Below are 20,476 nucleotides of genomic sequence, written 5' to 3'. Positions count from 1 at the left end.
GGAGAGGGCCGATAATAACTAGTCACAATTCCAATGAAGTCAGTAGACATGAAGGTGTTTGAAACCTACTCAAAGCAACAGGTAGGTCATGCTTATACATCAATATCTGAACTTAATTGTGAATAAAATCAAATTATTATCAAGCAATTATTGTTAAACTGAAATTATTTAAGTTTTACCAACAGTTTACAGTTGTTGGTAGCTTCTTTGCCATCCTAACCAAATCCACTTGGTGCACAGGCCCATGGCTGTAGTGCCTTATGTATGCAACCTAGTTACATTTTTTTGGTTTGTTTTACAGGAGCGATAAAGTCAGCAGTCTGTTGCCTATACACCACCCAAATAAAGGGATGTGTCAGAAAGTCTACTACTTTCCCAAGTTCTGCAAAAAGCCTGTGTTAAGAACATAATGCATCATTTAATGAAGCTTAGGCAGTGTAAAAGGTGACAATATAATAAATATATATATAAAAAGAACATATATATATATATATATATATATATATATATATATATATATATATATATACATACACATACACACACACACACACACACACACACACACACACACACACACACACACACACACACACACACACACACACACACACACACACACACACACACACACACACACACACACACACACACACACACACGTTTTTCATTTTATACATTTCGAACCAAGTACTACAGGGTCCGTCAGGGAGGTGTGACGATTTTCAGAAAACTCGTACACAGTTATTTTTAGTCGAATTTCAATTTTTATTTTTTTTAAAGACTACATATATAATGCCATGTAATACACTAACAAAGACATTTAAAAAATGTAATTCATGTTTGAAAAATGACATCATCTAAATGGCGGCCGTTCTTGTCCAAGCATTCTTGCAGACGCGCGGAAAAGTTCCAGCATTTCTTAGCACAGCAGCATCCCTCAGCAGTTCCAGCATTCTTTCTGCGAACGTAAACCGCCGTCCGAAATCATTCTGCTGCAGTTCTTGAACCACCATGATTTTGTACGCGTGATAATGGAGGTCCAAGTGCAAAATTCGACGAACTGATCTGTCTGTCATCCGTAGAGCGCGAGCGTGCCGTACCGCTGACCGACGAGGGCTGGCCTCCACAGCTTGTCGAACCCTTTCGATGTTTTCCGGGGTCCTAACGGTTCAAAAAGGGGACCGAAAAACAACAACAACCACAGTTCCCGAAAAAGGCCAACCCCCGCTTGCGGGGGAAAATGGCCTCTAAAGGTGGTTTTTTTTTTTTTTTAACGGTTCGATCACCTCCCCGAGCTGCTCCCGGCCTCACAGATACAGATGTCCTGAAGTTTTTTACCCACTTCAATATTGTGTTTCGAGACGGAACGGCACCACGTCGACCAACATTGAAGTGAGTAGGAAATCTGCGCTGTGTAAGCACCACCGAACTACCCGTTTGAATAAACGTCTCAACAACAAAGACGCGATGTTCAATCGTCCACAGCTCCATGGCTACTGAAATGGCGCCTAACAACGAGTAACCAACAGCCATCACGCATGCGCTAGACCCCCCACTTGCATTGTTATACCCAATTCAAACATGAATTACATTTTTCAAATGTCTGTTACAGTGTATTAAATGGCATTATATATGTAGTCTTTAAAAAAAATAAAAATTCGACTAAAAATAACTGTGTACGAGTTTTCTGAAAATCGTCACACCTCCCAGCCAGACCCTGTATAAGGAATGACATGATCAAATAAAATGTAAATCTAACAATCTAGCAAAAAGCCAGGTTTAAGATTTCATATACAGTATTGTTACATGCATGGGGGAGGGGAAGGGAGAGGAAGGGAGGGGAAGGGAGGGGAAGGGAGGGAGAGGACCCACCAACCACCCCACCTTCTTTGTGCATTTTATAATGGCAAAACAACATATAAATACATGCGAGAGGCCAGACATTAATCAATTATAACACCACAGATATATCTCTTAGGCCTGGTTTCCTCTCTGCTATTTCCTCCATGTTGACGATTACTCTACCCTTTACTGCTGCGACCCCATATAGTTCTGTGTGACAGACAATTGACCCAAAATTGGGGTGGGATTACTTGCGAGCACATGATGTGAAAAATCACCACAGGGTGAGGCCAAAAAAGGCATGTTGCGAGTGGGTGCGCCAATTGGTCCAGTAACGTTTGGAGAAGATATCAGTTCGGTCAAATTGGTGATTAGTGGTACACACAAGGGCACAGGCAAGAGCAGTGGCTGCATGAAAAAGAGAGACAACCTTCCTCTGCTATTTTGTGCTAGCTACGTCAATGACCACACATTACCAAGCTCCATTTACTGCCACTGCACGGCTAAGGCAGCCACAATGTGCAAGGCCATCCTCCTTCCACCCCAATCTCAACTCCTAGTTATTCTTATAAACCCTGGCTTGAAGGTCTTTGTTGTTGTTGTTGGTTGCTTCTTTGCCATCCTAACCAAATCCACTTGGTGCACAGGCCCATGGCTGTAGTGCCTTATGTATGCAACCTCGTTACATTTTTTTGGTTTGTTTTACAGGAGCGATAAAGGCAGCAGTCTGTTGCCTATACACCACCCAAATAAAGGGATGTGTCAGAATAACGTGTTGTGCACGTGAAACATCATCGCCCATGGAGTGAGTACTCTGCTCGTATAATTAACTACATGTTCCATGTCATCACGTTTGTGTGCCTGTTTTTATATCAAGGTAATCCATTAAATAAAACTGTGCTCTTTATTCTTTACCACTGTTTTCATGGTCATCGACCTGTTAAACCGAGCATAGGGACATCTTCATTTTCTGAATCAAAGCCCTAAAAAATAATGTACACGCTATTATTTTAGAAAGGGAAACACCCTCCCTCCCTCCCCCAACCAATGGGATAAACTTGGCCAATTACCATTCGGCTATCCTGTGGCTACACTCGTGTACAGGGTGGCGTGAGTGAGCGGCATTCGTGCCCCCTGTGCACAAGACGATTGTATGCAGGATAAAACCTAGGAAAACATAACTCATATCCTTCAGTTAAACATCCAGGCTGCACACCAAAATCAGTTACTCAACTTGGGAAGTCCATATAATGACAAAAAATATTGTTTTATGCATAGTTATAATAAAACAAAGTAACGAAGCACAAATAGTACAAGTGTGAAAAGGAAAGATGAGGTGAGAGCAAAGTGACAAATGACACTGTGATCACGCACCTGACGAAGAGAAGAATGAAAATGCTCGGCGATGGAAAGGCGCTGCGTGAAGAACAGAGGCAAGAGAGGCAGAGCAAGCGAGATGCAGTACATACATGGAATGTAGACACGCTGAAAGAAAAAATGACCTACATTGCATAATAGCTACCGAATATCTGCAACTGGCCATCACTTTTCAGAAAGCAGGCACCGCAAAAAAGGCATGCGCAATAAACTGCTGGAACGAAAATCGTGCAGAATTCACGAGAGCCACAACGTGACCGAATCTTTGCGGTGCCAATAACTCCTGTGGCAGCACTGGCTGGAAACCAATCAAGCAGGAAGCAAATGTTACGGTGCTGAGCATGACATTCCACCCCAGGATGGCATCCCGATCACATCTAACGACTGATAAATGGCCGGGTGCAGGCAATTTGCATTCAGAGGAGAATGGGAAGGAATGAATGGCAAAACTACAGGATGTCGAAACACGTAGCTGTACAGGTGCGGGTGCAATGTGCATGGATGCGGTGGATTTAACGATCACGCCACCTTTTCAAAAACAACGGATTATCATAGTCAGACTGCTGAATGCAACTTTTTGTGTCTCCCCTTTCACCCCCAAGAAAACAAAATTCCACAATTTAGAGGAAGCTTTCTTGGATAAACTCACAAGGGGATCAAGTTGAGGCAGCAGGGTACACCTGCGACTAAGTAAATTTGAAACTTTTGCTTGCTCACACAACTGTACAGCCAGTGGAATACCAAGAAAATTTGAGGGTTAAAGATGCACACAGGGCAGGGATCAAGAAGAAGCGTGCACACCTTACCAGCTTTCCTCCGAGAACCAGAGCGCCCTGACAGCCAGTGGGAGATAAAGACAGAAGCAACGAGACATGTGGAAGTGGACTATGGACGTTACCACTGGAATTTTTATTTAACCATTTTCTAGGCAACAGGACATTCTTGCGGTCACCAAATTATAGACCTAAGGATAATCCTTGATTCCATCAAGGAGAAAAATAAATAAATAAATAACGTTTCGTTGCTACAACATAGGAAATTTTATTGGATCAAACAGAGGAAAACATTCTGGTTCGAGACCGTGTATTTTGTACCTGCTTTGTTTGCACAGCTGAGACAGGGATTGCAAAAAATATGGCAATTCAACGAGGAAGTAAATCAATAGTTTTCTATACTTTACTGGAGGACTAAATCTGGTTTGATAAATCAGGGTGTCAACAACCATTCCATGTGTGCATACTGAAGCAGAGGTTCTCAAACCTTTTGGACCACACCTCACCCACACACCCCATTCGTCTTGTCCGTGCTTCAAAACAAGCCACTTTCATCTATTTTTAAAAATTGTACTACGTCACGGGTTCAAACGTCACTGGTTCAAACGGTGGTGTGTGTGGGTGAGAACACTGGGCAGGCATCGCCGTGGGTGTGGGTTTGGATCCGGCTAAATGCAGCAGTATTAACCAAGGATCTGGATTCCAAACTTCAGGAAATAGTTATTTCAGGAAATTTGCCACACCATGATTGCTGTCAAAAACCTAGCTGGCTCATCAACGACCTTCTGGTTGGGATAATCGGTTGCCCCACCTGGTCTGATTTATATGCGATGCTTGTCTGCCCAGTGTCGACTCGGATTTCCTTCCCCTGTTACGCGAGGTCATTCTGAGTCCAACCCTTCCCACATACAGTACTTGCATCACACAAAAAAAATACAAATGCACATTAGAACATTGTTCTTGAACAGGATCTAGCACTACACGTTCCTCATCACTCCAGTACGGCCTAAATTATCTGGCTATGCCTCTGACTAGACAACAGCAGTAATTTGTATAATCTGATTAAGAATTTCAATTTTTCTTCAAACCACCTCTCAGGATACATTGCACATGCTCCAGTTTGAGACCCAATGCACCGAAGGCCATTTTATACAACGTATATCGATTTGATGTCGCACACTCTTTACAGACTGTCAGTGCTGCCGTAGCAGTTTCTTGACAAGGGCTCTACATTGCCCTACCGGCGTTGTTTGTCCGTGCTCTATCCCTTCAAATGCTGAGCATCAAGCAAGGAAGCAGCACGTTTTTAAGTTTCTCGTAGGACTCGATCGGGTTTGAACCGCCGACCTCCCATACGCCACCGAGTCTGGTTGAACTCATGTATGTACAGTCACGTGAAAAAGTAAGTACACCCCATGTAAAGTTTTGACTTTTTCAACATATTTCAACATATAGCTATTTGATCTTCATTTCAACAATACTGATAGATAAAGGTGATATAATACAACAAATATCATGAAACATTTACATTTTGTAGTCCATTGTATAATTTAAATAAACATAAATGCAAATTTCACATGTGGAAAAAGTAAGTACACCCTTGGCTCTACCAGGTGGTATTGCCCCCTTTAGCAGAAACAACCTCAAGTAGGTGTTTCTTATAACTGTCTACCAGTCTCTCACATCGACTGGGAGAAGTTTTGCCCACTCATCCATGCAGAATTCTTTCACTTGTGCGATGTTTGAGGGGTTTCTTGCATGCACAGCTCGTTTCAAATCCCCCCACAACATCTCGATGGAATTTAAATCCGGGCTTTGACTTGGCCATTCCAGAACCCTCCATTTCTTTCTTTTCAGCCATTCCTTGGTGGATTTACTGGTATGTTTACGGTCATTGTCATGTTGCAAGGTCCACCTTCGGTTGAGCTTCAACTTTCTGACAGATGGCCTCACATTATCCTCAAGCACCCTCTGGTACAATGAAGAATTCATAGTGGATTCTATGATGGTGAGCTGCCGAGGGACTGATGCAGCAAAGCTGCCCCAAACCATAATATTTCCACCACCATGCTTTACAGTTGGTATCAGGTTCTTGTGGTCAAATGCTGTCTTTGGTTTTTGCCAAACATGTCTTCTGGTACTGTGGCCAAATAGCTCTACCGTTGACTCATCTGTCCAGAGCACATTGTTCCAGAAGTGCTGGTCGTTGCCCAGGTGTTCATTGGCAAACTTTAGTCTGCCCTGATGTTCTTTCTGGACAGCAAAGGTTTCCTCCTGGCACACTTCCCATGTCGATCAAATTTGTGCAGCCTCTTTCTAATGGTAGACTTGTTCACTTTGACATCAACAGTGGCAAGAGCTACCTGTAGGTCCCGTGATGACATTCTGGGGTTCTTAGAGACTTCTTTCAGCATCTTGCGGTCTGCTCTCGGGATGAACTTGCTGGGGCGGCCTGGCCTGAACAAGTTGGCAGTTGTTTGGAATCTTCTCCACTTGTAGATGATCTTCCGGACAGTCGAATGATTGATTTCAAATTGTTTGGAGATCTTTTTAAATCCCTTCCCAGACTCGTAGGCATCTATAACCTTCTTTCTGAAGGCCTCAGAGAGCTCTTTTGATCTAGGCATGGTGACGCCGCACACTTCAACAACAAAGAGCAAACCAAACGAAATGTCTGAGGTTGAAATAAGGCAGGTTCCTCCAAGATCCTCTCTAACGATGTTCTAATCATTTGCATCTGAGCTGGTGCACCTGATAGATTCTAATTTTAGGTATTTGAAGTAGTAATAAATGTAGGGGTGTACTTACTTTTTCCACATGCGAAATTTGCATTTATGTTTATTTAAATGATACAATGGACTACAAAATGTAAATGTTTCATGAAATTTGTTGTATTATATCACCTTTATCTAACAATATTGTTGAAATGAAGATCAAATAGCTGCATGTTGAAATATGTTGAAAAAGTCAAAACTTTACATGGGGTGTACTTACTTTTTCACGCGACTGTACGTTCACTCTTCACATTCTCACAACACATATGACAAACACCTCACACCCATACAATAAGAGAAATGCAAGTGATAAATAAGTACCCAGAAACTACAACAGAAAGAGCAGCGTTAACGCAGGACAAAATATATTAATAAATAAATAAACCTAGAATGGCACTTGGTAGAGCTCATACCTCTGCCAGGCTGAACAGTTTACGTTTTGTATTGCACCGATAGGCCGGCTCTGGATTTGGACCTAAACCAAAATGTAATCGGCTTGATCTTGTCACCTAACCAACTCAACCACCTGGTTTTGTCATAATGTTTCAAACGTTTTGAAAATGCCTGTTGTTGTTGTTGTTGTTGTAGAGAGTTTTTGGCCCCAGCTTTCAATGATGACTAATCACTTCTCGTATCCAGATCCAGATTTGTATCTTCATCAAAATCGAATGGATTTGTCTTTGTCACACACCTAAACTGTCAATCAAGTTTCATCTTGATCTGTCCACATCTTTGAGATATCCTGCTCACAGACAGACAGACAAAGACAGGGGTGAAAACATAACCTCCGTCCACCTTCAGTGGCGGAGGTAAAACACACAAAAGATTGATGCTTTACAATAGATAAGACAAATAAAGAGGAAAGGATGTACAAAGAAAGATGGTGAAGAAACGTCGCCTTGTATCCCCGGGGTTTTAGGCCAATTATGAAAATGCCTCAAACCAGAAAACAACAAACACACCATAACAACAACATAACATTTCTTAACCTCAACATGTGGCCGAATCTCTGCCTTTTCAACGTCCTTCAATACAAACTGCCCCATCTGTATGCAAATAGGTTCACCTCATTTATTTTTAAATTTTCCTCTTTGACTTTATGAAAGCAATCGTAAAATGCTTTTTTGGGGGATGTGGGGGCTAGGGGGAGAGGGGTGAGGGTTTAAACAGCAATACAACATTACATAAATGTCAAAAACAAAATCTTATCACTGTTAATCAAAATAATAATAACAAATAATATATAACCACCTTTAGAGGCCATTTTTCCCCGCAAAGCGGGGGTTGGCCTTTTTCGGGAACCGTGGTTGTTGTTGTTTTTCGGTCCCCTTTTTGAAGCAATGTTTTACGGCCGGATGCCCTTCCTGACGCCAACCCTTTTTGCCGCCTTTAACGACAAACAGGGAATTACCAGTGAACTGGTACTCAATTAGCCGACCTCGGAAGGATGACAGGCTGAGTCAACCCCCCTGGCGTTAATTCAGCGATCGACCGGGATTCGAACCCAGGATCCTAGGATCCTAAGCCGGCACCCTAGCTGCTAGCCCAACACCAGGGTTAAATAATAACAAATAATAATAAAACAAAACTGTTATTTGCTCTCAATGGAGTCAAACACAAACATAAACACTAGAACGGCACTCGGTGGAGAGCATACCTCCATCAGGCTCACAAGTTTGTTTTGTATCCACTGATAGGCCGGATCTGGATTTGGCCATGAACCAAACTCGAATCGGCTTGTTCTTGTCACCGAAACAACTCATTCACCATGTTTAGTCATAACTCGTCCCCAACTTTTTTAATATCATGTTATATAATCGCTTTTCGCCCGATCTCGCAATGGTGAAGAATCACTTCAAAAATTAAATAATGCTCGCATCCGAATCCATACACTACCGGTCAGAAGTTTTAGAACACCTCAATTTTTCCAGTTTTTATTGAAATTTAAGCAGTTTAATGTCTGTCTCAATGTACTCTGAAATTAAGCATAGAACAAATAAACAATTGGAGATAAATAAGAAATCGTAGAATCATTTTGTTTAACAAAATTTAATTTAAATTTTTGACTCGGCAAAGTAGCCACCTTTTGCAGATAGAACCACCGAACACACTCATGGCAATCTCAACTGCAATGGAAATCAAATATTGTTTGGGAAGTTCTTCCCAACACTGTTGCAGGAGTTCCCACAAATGTGTTGCACTTGTTGGTTGCTTTGCTTCCATCCTTCTGTCCAGTTCATGCCAAACCAGCTCGATGGGGTTTAAGACTGGAGACTGTGCAGGCCATTCCATGATTTGAAGCCGACCGTCTTATTTTCCTCGAATGTAGTTTTGCCATAGCCTGGAGGTGTGTTTAGGGTCATTATCTTGCTGTCGGCTGAACCTCTGACCAACGAGGCGTATACCAGAGGGTATTGCATGGCGCTGCAAAATGCTGTGGTAGCCCTTTTGGTTCAGGGTGCCAGTCACTCTGTGCAAGTCGCCGACTCTGGATGCAGCAAAATAGCCCCAGACCATCACGCTTCCTTCTCCATGTTTGACAGTTGGTGTCACACTGAGGAACCATCCTTTCGCCTACTCGACGGCATACAAAAACCCTGTGTGATGAACCAAAGATTTCAAATTTCGATTCATCGGTCCATAAGACCTTCCAGTCTTCAGTAGTCCATTGGCGGTGGGTGCTTCATGGCCCAGGCAAGCCTCTTTTTTTATTTTGCCATCTTAGCAATGGCATTCTTACTGCCACTCGACCTGTCAAACCTGCAGCTCAAAGTCTTCTCTTCACAGTTGAAACTGAGACTTGCTTACTTCGACCAATGTTAAGCTATGCTTGAAGCTGTTGTCCTGTGAGCCGCCTATCACGCAAGCTGTTGACTCTCAGGAACTTGTCTTCTGATTCTGTTGTGGCTTTGGGTCTGCCAGACCTCTTCCTGTCAGAGTTTCCTCCAGTTTCCGATATACTACTTCCTGCAGTGAAATATTGTCCAAATAATGCTTCAGAGGGTGTAATAACAGTCTGTTCCAATACTGCTTTGATACAGACAGGGGTTTGTAATCAAGTAATCAGCAGAGGTTGGGACACCTGTAGGAATTGTTTGCATCAACTTTCAAGGCTTAATTTACTTACATTGCTGCAGAACATCTGTAAGTTGTTAACCCATTACTTGTTCCCTGAAGAAGGCCTCTTTTTACAATATAACTGTGCAATTTACATTATTTTCCCGTTTTTGCTAACCTAAACTTTTTCTTTAACCTCGAGCAGTTTACTGCTTACCTTTGTACCATTTCAGGTTATTCACTGGACATTAAACTGCATAAATTTCAATAAAAACTGGATAAATTGAGGTGTTCTAAAACTTTTGACCGGTTGTGTATTCAGATCTTCACCAAAATCAAATCAATTAGGCCTTGTCACACACACACACACACACACACACACACACACACACAACCGATCCACCAAGTTTTGTCCAAATCCGTCCACAACTTTTTGAGATATCTTGCTATGTATAGTTTTTGGACCTATCTCCCAATGGTGAAGAATCACGTAAAAAATTCTACAGGCTGGATCCGGCTCCAGATCTTCAGCAACATCTAATCATTTCGTCCGTCACAAACGCCAGCTCTTTGCCAAATATCGTCCGAATCCATCCACAACTTTTTGAGATATCTTGTTCACAGACAGACAAGACAGGGGTGAAAACATAACCTCCATCCAAATTCGGTGGCGGAGGTAATAATTGAGGTCGAAGGATTCGCATACAGACCAGGTAATTTGCAAGGCGGACATTGGAAAAGCAATGAGGTTCCGCCACTGATGATCAACATGTGTAGACACTTTAGAACCAGACACAGAATGAAATGCTTGCTTATTGGGGAAGAAGGGGGTGGGGGTGGGGTTAAGCACGAGTCACCACAAAGAAATGTGAAGCAATCAAAACGATTTGGAGTTTGAACGCTCGCGTTTTGTCCTTTTCATTTGCAGCACTGGATATTACAGAGTTTGGGTCGTTCGGTGGCTTCAGCTGCAACTTATTGGTTGCCTTTCGTGTCCGAAGAAGGTCACTCACGCGAGAATGCGAGAAAAACCTGAAAATTTTTGTAGTGCAGAAACTGCTGCTCAGACAGCAATCACGCATGGAGATATAGCGGGTGACGCTACCTGGTATCACGGAACCTCCAAGACCAGAGCACTTGCTACTTGTAGTCCGGGCAGGAATTTGTAATTTGTTCAGGGTGGCGGTAATAGCACGCATACTCTTCGTGAAGGACACTGTGGGATGGGATCTTAAACGTCCACCGACTAATATCGACAGACGGGATGCTCAGTTTAACGTCCATCCGAGGGACGGCACAGACCGATGCCTCCACCTGCCTGCGGATGAGTTTATAGCTGAGCCGAGATTTAAACCCAGGCTAGACGCAAATGGACCGATAAGCTGCAATCAAAACTGACGTTTAACCAAACTTTCCCCAAACTGTTTCTTGCTGGGTTCATGGAATTTCTTACGTTCACATTTTCTCATATCCTGTTTTGCCTTCATATTCCAATTCATACAAAAGCGTTTTCAGTTCATTTCATTTTTTACGATTCTGCCGTCACATCTTCATACAGATGTACAACTTCACAGCTAGAGTGAAGACAAAGGACTCCGGGGAACACAAAGACAGAATGGGAAAGGATGGGAAAGGATGGGAAAGGATGGGAAAGGATGGAAAAGCAACCCATCCAAATGCCAAACGAAACGGGAGGAGTTTCAGTAAGCGGGAGAAAAAAAAACCCATCATCATGTGCGAGTTTATAAATTTTTCACGAGCACTTTAAATACAGCCTGGATTATAGCGAGCAACATGGTTTTGAAGTCTCAGCATTTGCAAGCGGAACGACAATAAATAAATAAATAAATAAATATTGGTGGCTTGAAAAGCTCAGCAACATGTCTATCCAATGATTCGCTCGTGTGTCCAAACCAGCAATGCCATCACCGCTTGATCTATTCATCAACCCTCCCCGATACCCTGACCGAGCATATAAAGTCAATATAGCTCAGCTCTTTACTCTTGTAATATGCCTTACAAAAAACTGAACCTAATAGTGCAAGTCACTTTAGCTCTGCCAGCACAAGCCAAAACTTGACCCAGACAAGGAAGCAGGTCGACGTGATGTTAAAACGCACGACCATGGCTTGTAACCGGTTCAGCGAGACGCACAATGGAATGGGCACCTCCCTAGCCTACCTTCAAAAATAAATAAATTTAAATTGGATTACTTCAACTTCGCACTACTTACTACCTGTATCCCCCAAAACAAGGAGCATCTACAATTCCCCCTGAAATTAAAACTTTACAATTCATCGCTTAACGCACACATATCGAAAAACAGCGAACGAGTCACTTCGGACTTTGGCTTGTTGGGGAATATGACGATAGAACAGCAGGAAAAAAAAGAACGAAAGAGATTAATGGATTGGGGTATTCAGAAGAGTTAGAGGGCAGAGGGACTGGTGAGCAAAAGAGGAGAGGCAAAGGGAGTTTGAAGAGCAGTGACGTGGTGGCCAACAGACATGCAGACACATGCACTCAGAGCATACTTGGAATTTGGCAACGAAGAAACTATTCAACGAAGCATTCATTACACAAATGAAGCACATATAACAAGTGCATTCCGAAATAAACGTTTTACCTCCATACTATTCTAGCAGTACATCCACACCACACACACCCCACCACCACCACCAACACACCTACACACCCACACACACACACACACACACACACTATGCACACACACACACACACACACAATATTAAAACACTATGTACCCACACACACACACACTATCACTATGTAGACACACACACACTATATGAAAACACACTATGTACACACACACACACACACACAAAAACACTATGTACCCACACACACACACACACACACAAAAACACTATGTACCCACACACACACACTATCACTATGTAGACACACACACACACTATATGAAAACACACTATGTACACACACACACACACACACACACACACACACACACACACACACAATGTAAACACACACACACACACACACACACACACAATATGTAAACACACACACACAATATGTAAACACACACACACAATATGTAAACACACACACACACTGTATGAAAACACACTGTATGAAAACACACTGTATGAAAACACACTGTATGAAAACACACTATATGAAAACACACTATGTACACACCTATGTACACACACATATACACACACATATACACACACATTATAATGTAAACACACACACACACACACACACACAATCAGCTACGCTAGCTTATTACACAACAGAGTGACGTAACGAAGGATACGCTGAGAAAAGCCACCGGGTTCAAGGCTGGCACCATGGCCCAGCTCACACTCCCGAACCCGAACTCTGACAGTCCCCAATTCACCTTCGAAGACTGCTCGACATCGACCCACCTCCAAAAACAACTGTCATTATTTTATTTACACACACACACCCGAACGCAGGCTCTACCTTTCTAAACATTAGACACACACACAGAGTCCTTCAAATGCAATTATAAGAATGATAATTTCCAATGACGAGGCGAACGGAAGGAGCAAAGATTAAAAAAGAAAAGCTGCTCTTTTGAACCCTTTCGGACAACCTTCGGAGGAAACACCTCTGGACCCTCGGGGAGAAAAGCGCACCTCGACACGCAAACAGGCAACGAGCTTTGGAATCACTGTACCTTTGCGTCCCGTCTTCCCCGCTCCTCCAGAGCCGCTGATGGATAGGCCCACCGTGCTCATCCTTCCAGCAGAGACCCCAGCAACGCCACAAACTTGGTACGTTCCCTCGTCCCGACTCACTTCCTGGTTCCGAACACACGAGGCCCGTTACGTTATCACGTAAGCTGCTACGGGAACGTCAATACGCATTTCAAAGGAATTTATCTGTTACGTCATCACGCTACCCCTGTGCACTGTTTGCGTCATCACGCAATTGCAACCCATCTATGAAAACAGCGTACGTACTGTAGTTTTGAACAGATATTTCGCACAACAAAATGATGTGAATCTCACCGATAAGGCAGAGTATGCACGAACGTTAAAGATTGTAAAACAAGATGGTAGGACTCAAAAGGACGAACAACAACTATCAATGTGATTAAATTAACCGTTTGTACCATTTTCCAAAGCAAAAACAAATAAGAGGGAGTTTCAATTTGAAGAAGGTAAAGGAGGTTGGCATTGTACGAACTCTCGACGTGCACGGTGCACCGTCACGTTCACTTCCGAGAGCATCAACAAGTGTTCAGACTTGCCGAAAAGAGCGGGAGATGAACAGGTAATTCTCTTCACCTGTCTACCGATGGCGTTCTTGGTGATGAAAACATCACAAACAATCATATTTACGGAATACAGTAATCTATTTATTCGTCATACGAAAATATTGCGGAACTGTAGACAACCCACGCTTCGTCCCATCCCCACTTCCACCCTTTCCCCGCCTCCATCCCAAACCTCCCACTTCCACCCTTTTCCCGCCTCCATCCCAAACCTCCCACTTCCACCCTTTTCCCGCTCCCGAGCTCCACTCACTGCGCTTCCTCCCGCCTCCATCCCAAACCCCCCACTTCCACCCTTTTCCCGCTCTCCACTCACTGCTCTTCCTCCCACCTCCATCCCAACCCCCCCTCCCTCCCTGCTCCCTACCTCCACCCTTTCCCCGCTCCCCACCTCCACCCTTTCCCCACTCCCTGCTCTTCCTCCCACCTCGATCCCAACTCCCCCACCCATTTCCACCCCTCGACCCCCTCCCCCACTGCTTCCACCCTTTCCCTGCTTCCACCCCTTCCCTGCTTCCACCCCTTCTCTGCTCCCACCCCTTCCCTGCTCCCCTCCACCCCTCGTTTCATAACCCACTCCCAATACCCTCCACCCCTCAACCTCTTCCTCCCCACCCCCACCATTCAAACCCCCCACCCACCTTCACTCCACCCCTCAAACTCCTTCCCGCTCCCCTACCCCACTCTACCCCCTGCACTTCCCCCCCCTCTCCTCCCCCCCTCCCCCCATTCGCCCCCCTCTCTCCTCCCCTCCCCCCCATTCCCCCCTCCCCTCCCCCCCCACTCCCCCCCTCTCCCTCCCCTCCCCCCTACTGCCCCCCCTCCCCATGCATCACGAGGTCTAAATCCCATTTTTCAATATCCTGTGCTTGTTCATTGTTCACCAGTGTCCTTGTAATTGATGTAAGTACATTGTTGTCCATATACTGATGTCTTTGTCCTACATCTGTTTTATGCACAAACTCCACCACGAGTGTAGGATCACTGCATACAGTACATAGTGTTACGGTTTTGGGAAACCACCAAGAAGCAATGGCAACCACCATACAGGTCCCTTAGAATAGTTATTTCATAGTACAAGATTACAATAGTTCCTTCCCCTAAAACGGGTATGTCATCATGCGTTGGAGTCTGGGTAGAGAGGGCCCCAATTAGTAAGGGATAATTAAATGTAGAGTGCATACAAGCACGTGCTCTAATTTGCATGTCGCGTCGTAGTCCAACTTGTAGAGTCCCCATGTGCAGCCTTATGTCCCATTGGGTACAAAGAGCATAATTGTAAAAGTCCATACAAGCAGCATTGGGGACAAGGAGACTCGTTAGATAAGTAGTCCATAGAGGTTCATAGATGCACTCACTGTACGCACGCTAATATAAACATCGCGCCAAAAACATTGCGCCTTTTCTTTATTCCCGAAGTATCATTTCCTTGCACGACCCATAAATAGAAGAGTTCAACCTTAAATTAACACACATTTTTTCTTTACACTTGGTTTTATTTTCCCATTGAGGTAGCATGCATGTCGTCATCTCCACACCTGCTTAGCTCGCTCAAGAGCAACGGCCTTTGTTGCAGGCGTTAATTGGCCATTAGTGACCTGGCTGGACGCTCCGTTCCCCCCTACGAGCCATTGGGAGGCGGCGGGATTTGCTGCGTGCTTGTAAAGTAGACGACGAGCATCCCAGTGGCGATTGAAGAGAGAACCTTTCGGTACGCCTGCCGGAAGGACCAAATGACGGCATCCGCTCTGGAAGGCTGGTGGGGGCGGGGCAAAACGACGGCCCACCAATCAGGGCCCAGAGTCCGCCCAGGACCTTCGAGAAGGCTGGTGAGGAGAAGTGACGGCCTACCAATCAGGGCAATTCTGCATGTTCACTGTGCTTGTAAATACCTGTAAAGAACTTTCCAGAACCATCAGCGGCCCACCAATCAGCAGCCCGGAGAACTTTCTCGAACCACCCCCACCCTCTCCAGGGCCTTACTTCAAAGCCCTTGGGTGCTTGGTTCTCTCTTGCTCCGGACGCACCTGGTTCCTGCCCGTGCTCATGTCGATGACTGGTCTCTCTCTCTTTCTCTTTCTCTTTCTCTTCTCTCTCTTTCTCTTTCTCTTTCTCTTTCTCTTTCTCTCTCTCCTGATTGCCGACTGCCTGCCCGTGCTTGTGTTGGTGCCTGCCTGTTGCTTGCGTGTTGACTCAAGCTGGGAGCCTTGGGGTGGAGGAGCACTGACCAAATTGGGGCCAAAACAAGTACGCTACACTGCTACACCCTCACACACCACCAGTATTTTCTCCACTTTACTCCCCCTCCCTTGGCGTTGGGTTATGGAACCATGACTGGTTCCGACCGGTAAGTGGGAGGCTGTGATCCCCACACGATCCCCGTTCCTAACTTTCATTTCCCCCTCTGTGAATGTCTGAAGTGGCCCCCTGTTTTGTTTAATAGTAGTTGTCGTAATAAGGCATTGGTTAAGGTTCTGCTTCTCGTCCGTTCTTCTTTGCTGTTTCTAAATTTCACTAAACGCTTTGTCAGCGACTGCTTGTACATTTTGATTCACCTACCCCCATTGTCCCCTTTGCGTGCACCCTCCCTTCCCCCGACCATCAAAGCCATCCAGTCCCTCCCCACATTCTGAATGATCACTGTGTGTAAATACCTGTAAGTAGATCATTTGTTGACGTTTTCCTTTTGATCTGTTCTGGATGTCTTTTCTCTCATTGATCCAGCGCTGTTCACACCAAGTTTAGGCGAGAGGTTATTCCCGCATAAGTGGCTCATTAGCCCGGTGGGTACCAGGTGGTAAGCTCGGGCCACCCTCATTAGCAGATCGAATCTAAGATAAGATTGGTACACCGGAGGGTACGATCCACGATTGGAAAAAGTGACGTGGTACAGGTAAACGGAAACATTAGACGGAGGACCCTGATATCGCACAATGCACCAATTGGTGTTCGTAGTTGCTTAGCAACCTGCCATAGGTCCGGTAAATTTGGGAGGAAACTGAGACTAACCCCCTCGTAGTAGACCCGAAACCCACAGCCCTAACAATATATATATATACATACAGTCAAGTGAAAAAGTAAGTACAGCCCATGTAAAGTTTTGACTTTTTCAACATATTTCAACATACAGCTATTTGATCTTCATTTCAACAATATTGATAGATAAAGGTGATATAATATAACAAATACTAGCGGGGTCACCCGTGGGAATCCCACGGGCATGGATGTGTGTGACATTTCGACATATTGAGTTATATGCTGCACATTCATTTTTACAAAATGGTTACTGGCAAGTCATCAGATCCAGAAATGGTGTGATGAACACAATTTATTTATTTCACATAATATGTGACCCCTCACTCCTCTCCACCTGACACTCTCCTGTCTCCACCTGACACTCTCCTGTCTCCACCTGACACTCTCCTCTCTCCACCTAGCACTCCTCTCCTCTCCAAACCCTCACATCCCTCTCCTTTCCAATCCCTCACCTCTCCAATCCCTCACACTCCTCTCCTCTCCAATCCTTCACACGCCTCTCCAATCGCGCCTCACACTCCTCTCCAATCGCGCCTCACACTCCTCTCCAATCGCGCCTCACACTCCTCTCCAATCGTGCCTCACACTCCTCTCCAATCGTGCCTCACACTCCCCTCCAATCACTCCTCTCCAATCGTGCCTCACACTCCTCTCCAATCACGCCTCACACTCCTCTCCAATCGTGCCTCACACTCCTCTCCAATCGCGCCTCACACTCCTCTCCAATCGCGCCTCACTCGCCTCTCCAATCGGCTTTCCCCGTCTCATTTCTCTCCTTTTTCTCCCGTCTCGTTCTTTTTCTTGCTCCAAATCGGCCCGTCGGAATCGGAAATCGGCCCGTCTCGCCCGTCGGCCCGTCGGAATCGGAAATCGGCCCGTCTTGCTTTTGTGCTTGTGCGTAAATAAATTGTGTTCATGACACCATTTCTGGTGTTGGGCTAGCGGCTAGGGTGCCGGCTTAGGATCCTGGGTTCGAATCTCGGTCGATCGCCGAATTAATGCCAGGGGGGTTGACTCAGCCTGTCATCCTTCCGAGGTCGGCTAATTGAGTACCAGTTCACTGGTAATTCCCTGTTTGTCGTTGAAGGCGGCAAAAAGGGTTGGCGTCAGGAAGGGCATCCGGCCGTAAAACATTGCTTCAAAAAGGGGACAAAAAAACAACAACTACCACGGTCCCCGAAAAGGCCAACCCCCGCTTTGCGGGGAAAAATGGCCTCTAAACGGTGGTTTTTACACCATTTCTGGATCTGATGACTTGCCAGTAACCATTTTGTAAAAATGAATGTGCAGCATCTAACTCAATATGTCGAAATGTCACACACATGGGATTCCCACGGGTGACCCCGCAAGTTTGCATTGACGTTCGTCGATGGACTCGTTCGCCCGTCTCATTCGTTTTCTTGCTGCATCCTGTTCAAGTCTGCGTTCTTCATCGATCGTCTCATTCATTTTGGAAATAGAAGTTTCCACGCAGCGCATGAATTGTCACGATCCTCAAGAGGAATTTGTCTCGTAATCATCAAATGATAAATGGCAAGTAAATTATATTGTGGAAAATTAAAGATTTCAAATAAACCTATTTAAAGTGTATTCGCACATAACAAATTTAAAAAAACGAAGAAATATCTCTCGGTAATTTCCTGAAACATATTTTACTTCCGGCTAATAATGTTGAATTAAATAAAAACGAAGAAATATATGTCGGCATCATTGTTGACGTTTTTGTGACGACTGTCATCAAACGAAAAAGTAATATATCTTAACGGAAAAGCAAAAGCGAATTTTTAATATATATCGACACGTTGCCGTCGGTGTCATGTTGGGCGGTGTATGATACACCATGACGCGATTTTTAAAAATATATCTCTGCATTTTCCCGCGTGTGTGGAATGTTCTCAATTATTGCTGACACCGAGTCCAAAACCATCGATAAAAATGAAATCATATGGTGAGTTAGATTGGAGATAAAGGCGTGAGAGAGACTCAATGGCCTTGAAGTTGAAGTTACAGGCGTTTGAGAATTCATTTCGTTCTATAAACGGCAACTTTCATTGGATTTCCTTCCCGTTTTTTTTCAACCGAGTCGAAAACTATGTTAGCGACTGTGAAAAATGAAATGATATATCGAATTTTTAATATGTATCGACACGTTGCCGTCGGTGTCATGTTAGGCGGTGTATGATACACCATGACGCGATTTTAAAAAATATATCTGCATTTTCCCGCGTGTGTGGAATGTTCTCAATTATTGCTGACACCGACTCTAAAACCATCGATAAAAATGAAATCATATGGTGAGTTAGATTGGAGATAAAGGCGTGAGAGAGACTCAATGGCCTTGAAGTTACAGGCATTTGAGAATTCATTTCGTTCTATAAACGGCAACTTTCATCGGATTTTCTTCTCGTTTTTTTTCAACCGAGTCTAAAACTATGTTAGCGACTGTGAAAAATGAAATGATATATCGAATTTAAAATAGATATCGACACATTGCCGTCGGTGTCATGTTGGGCGGTGTATGATACACCATGACGCGATTTTAAAAAATATATCTCTGCATTTTCCCGCGTGTGTGGAATGTTTGTGGAAAATTAAAGATTTCAAATAAACCTATTTAAAGTGTATGCGCACATAACTAATAAAAAAAACGAAGAAATATCTCTCGGTAATTTCCTGAAACATATTTTACTTCCGGCTAATATGTTGAATGAAATAAAAACGAAGAAATATATGTCGGCATCATTGTTGACGTTTTTGTGACGACTATCATCAAACGAAATAGTAATATATCATAACGGAAAAGCAAAAGCGAATTTTTAATATATATCGACACATTGCCGGCGGTGTCATGTTGGGCGGTGTATGATACACCATGACGCGATTTTAAAAAATATATCTCTGCATTTTCCCGCGTGTGTGGATTGTTCTCAATTATTGCTGACACCGAGTCTAAAAGTAAAACCATCGATAAAAATGAAATCATATGGTGAGTTAGATTGGAGATAAAGGCGTGAGAGAGACTCAATGGCCTTGAAGTTACAGGCCTTTGAGAATTCATTTCGTTCTATAAACGGCAACTTTCATCGGATTTTCTTCCCGTTTTTTTTCAACCGAGTCTAAAACTATGTTAGCGACTGTGAAAAATGAAATGATTTATCGAATTTGATTTGAAATAAAACTGGGGGAGAGCAAGACACCACGGGCCTACAAAACAGGACTCAAAGCTATGCGAGTTAATAAAATGGTGGATATTTGTTTATAGCCACTCCCAGAATGGGTGGAGCTATGGGTGGAGCTACTCTGCAAACCGAGT

At 44.0% G+C, this 20,476-nt stretch overlaps 1 protein-coding gene across 9 annotated transcripts in view; it reads right to left on the bottom strand.

Annotated features, from left to right (window-relative positions):
* LOC137423607 (SH3 domain-containing kinase-binding protein 1) overlaps nt 1-20,476 on the bottom strand; it is a 245,006-nt gene that overhangs the window by 93,523 nt on the left and 131,007 nt on the right. For 3 of the 9 annotated variants that reach the window (XM_068110949.2, XM_078773998.1, XM_078773996.1), the window contains exon 3: nt 13,528-13,651. In XM_068110949.2, coding sequence (XP_067967050.2) covers nt 13,528-13,651 — 124 coding nt within the window. Of the gene's footprint in view, nt 1-3,219; nt 3,331-4,028; nt 4,056-13,527; nt 13,652-14,099; nt 14,116-20,476 lie in introns of those variants that run through there. The other 6 variants (XM_068110944.2, XM_068110946.2, XM_078773997.1 and 3 more) reach the window with 5 other exon arrangements.

The sequence above is a fragment of the Myxine glutinosa genome, chromosome 3 (assembly GCF_964187855.1).
Source record: "Myxine glutinosa chromosome 3, kmMyxGlut1.1, whole genome shotgun sequence".
Lineage (NCBI taxonomy): Eukaryota > Metazoa > Chordata > Myxini > Myxiniformes > Myxinidae > Myxine > Myxine glutinosa.
Note: the sequence above shows the minus strand (reverse complement) of the source record. Positions and strands in the feature narration are given on the sequence as shown.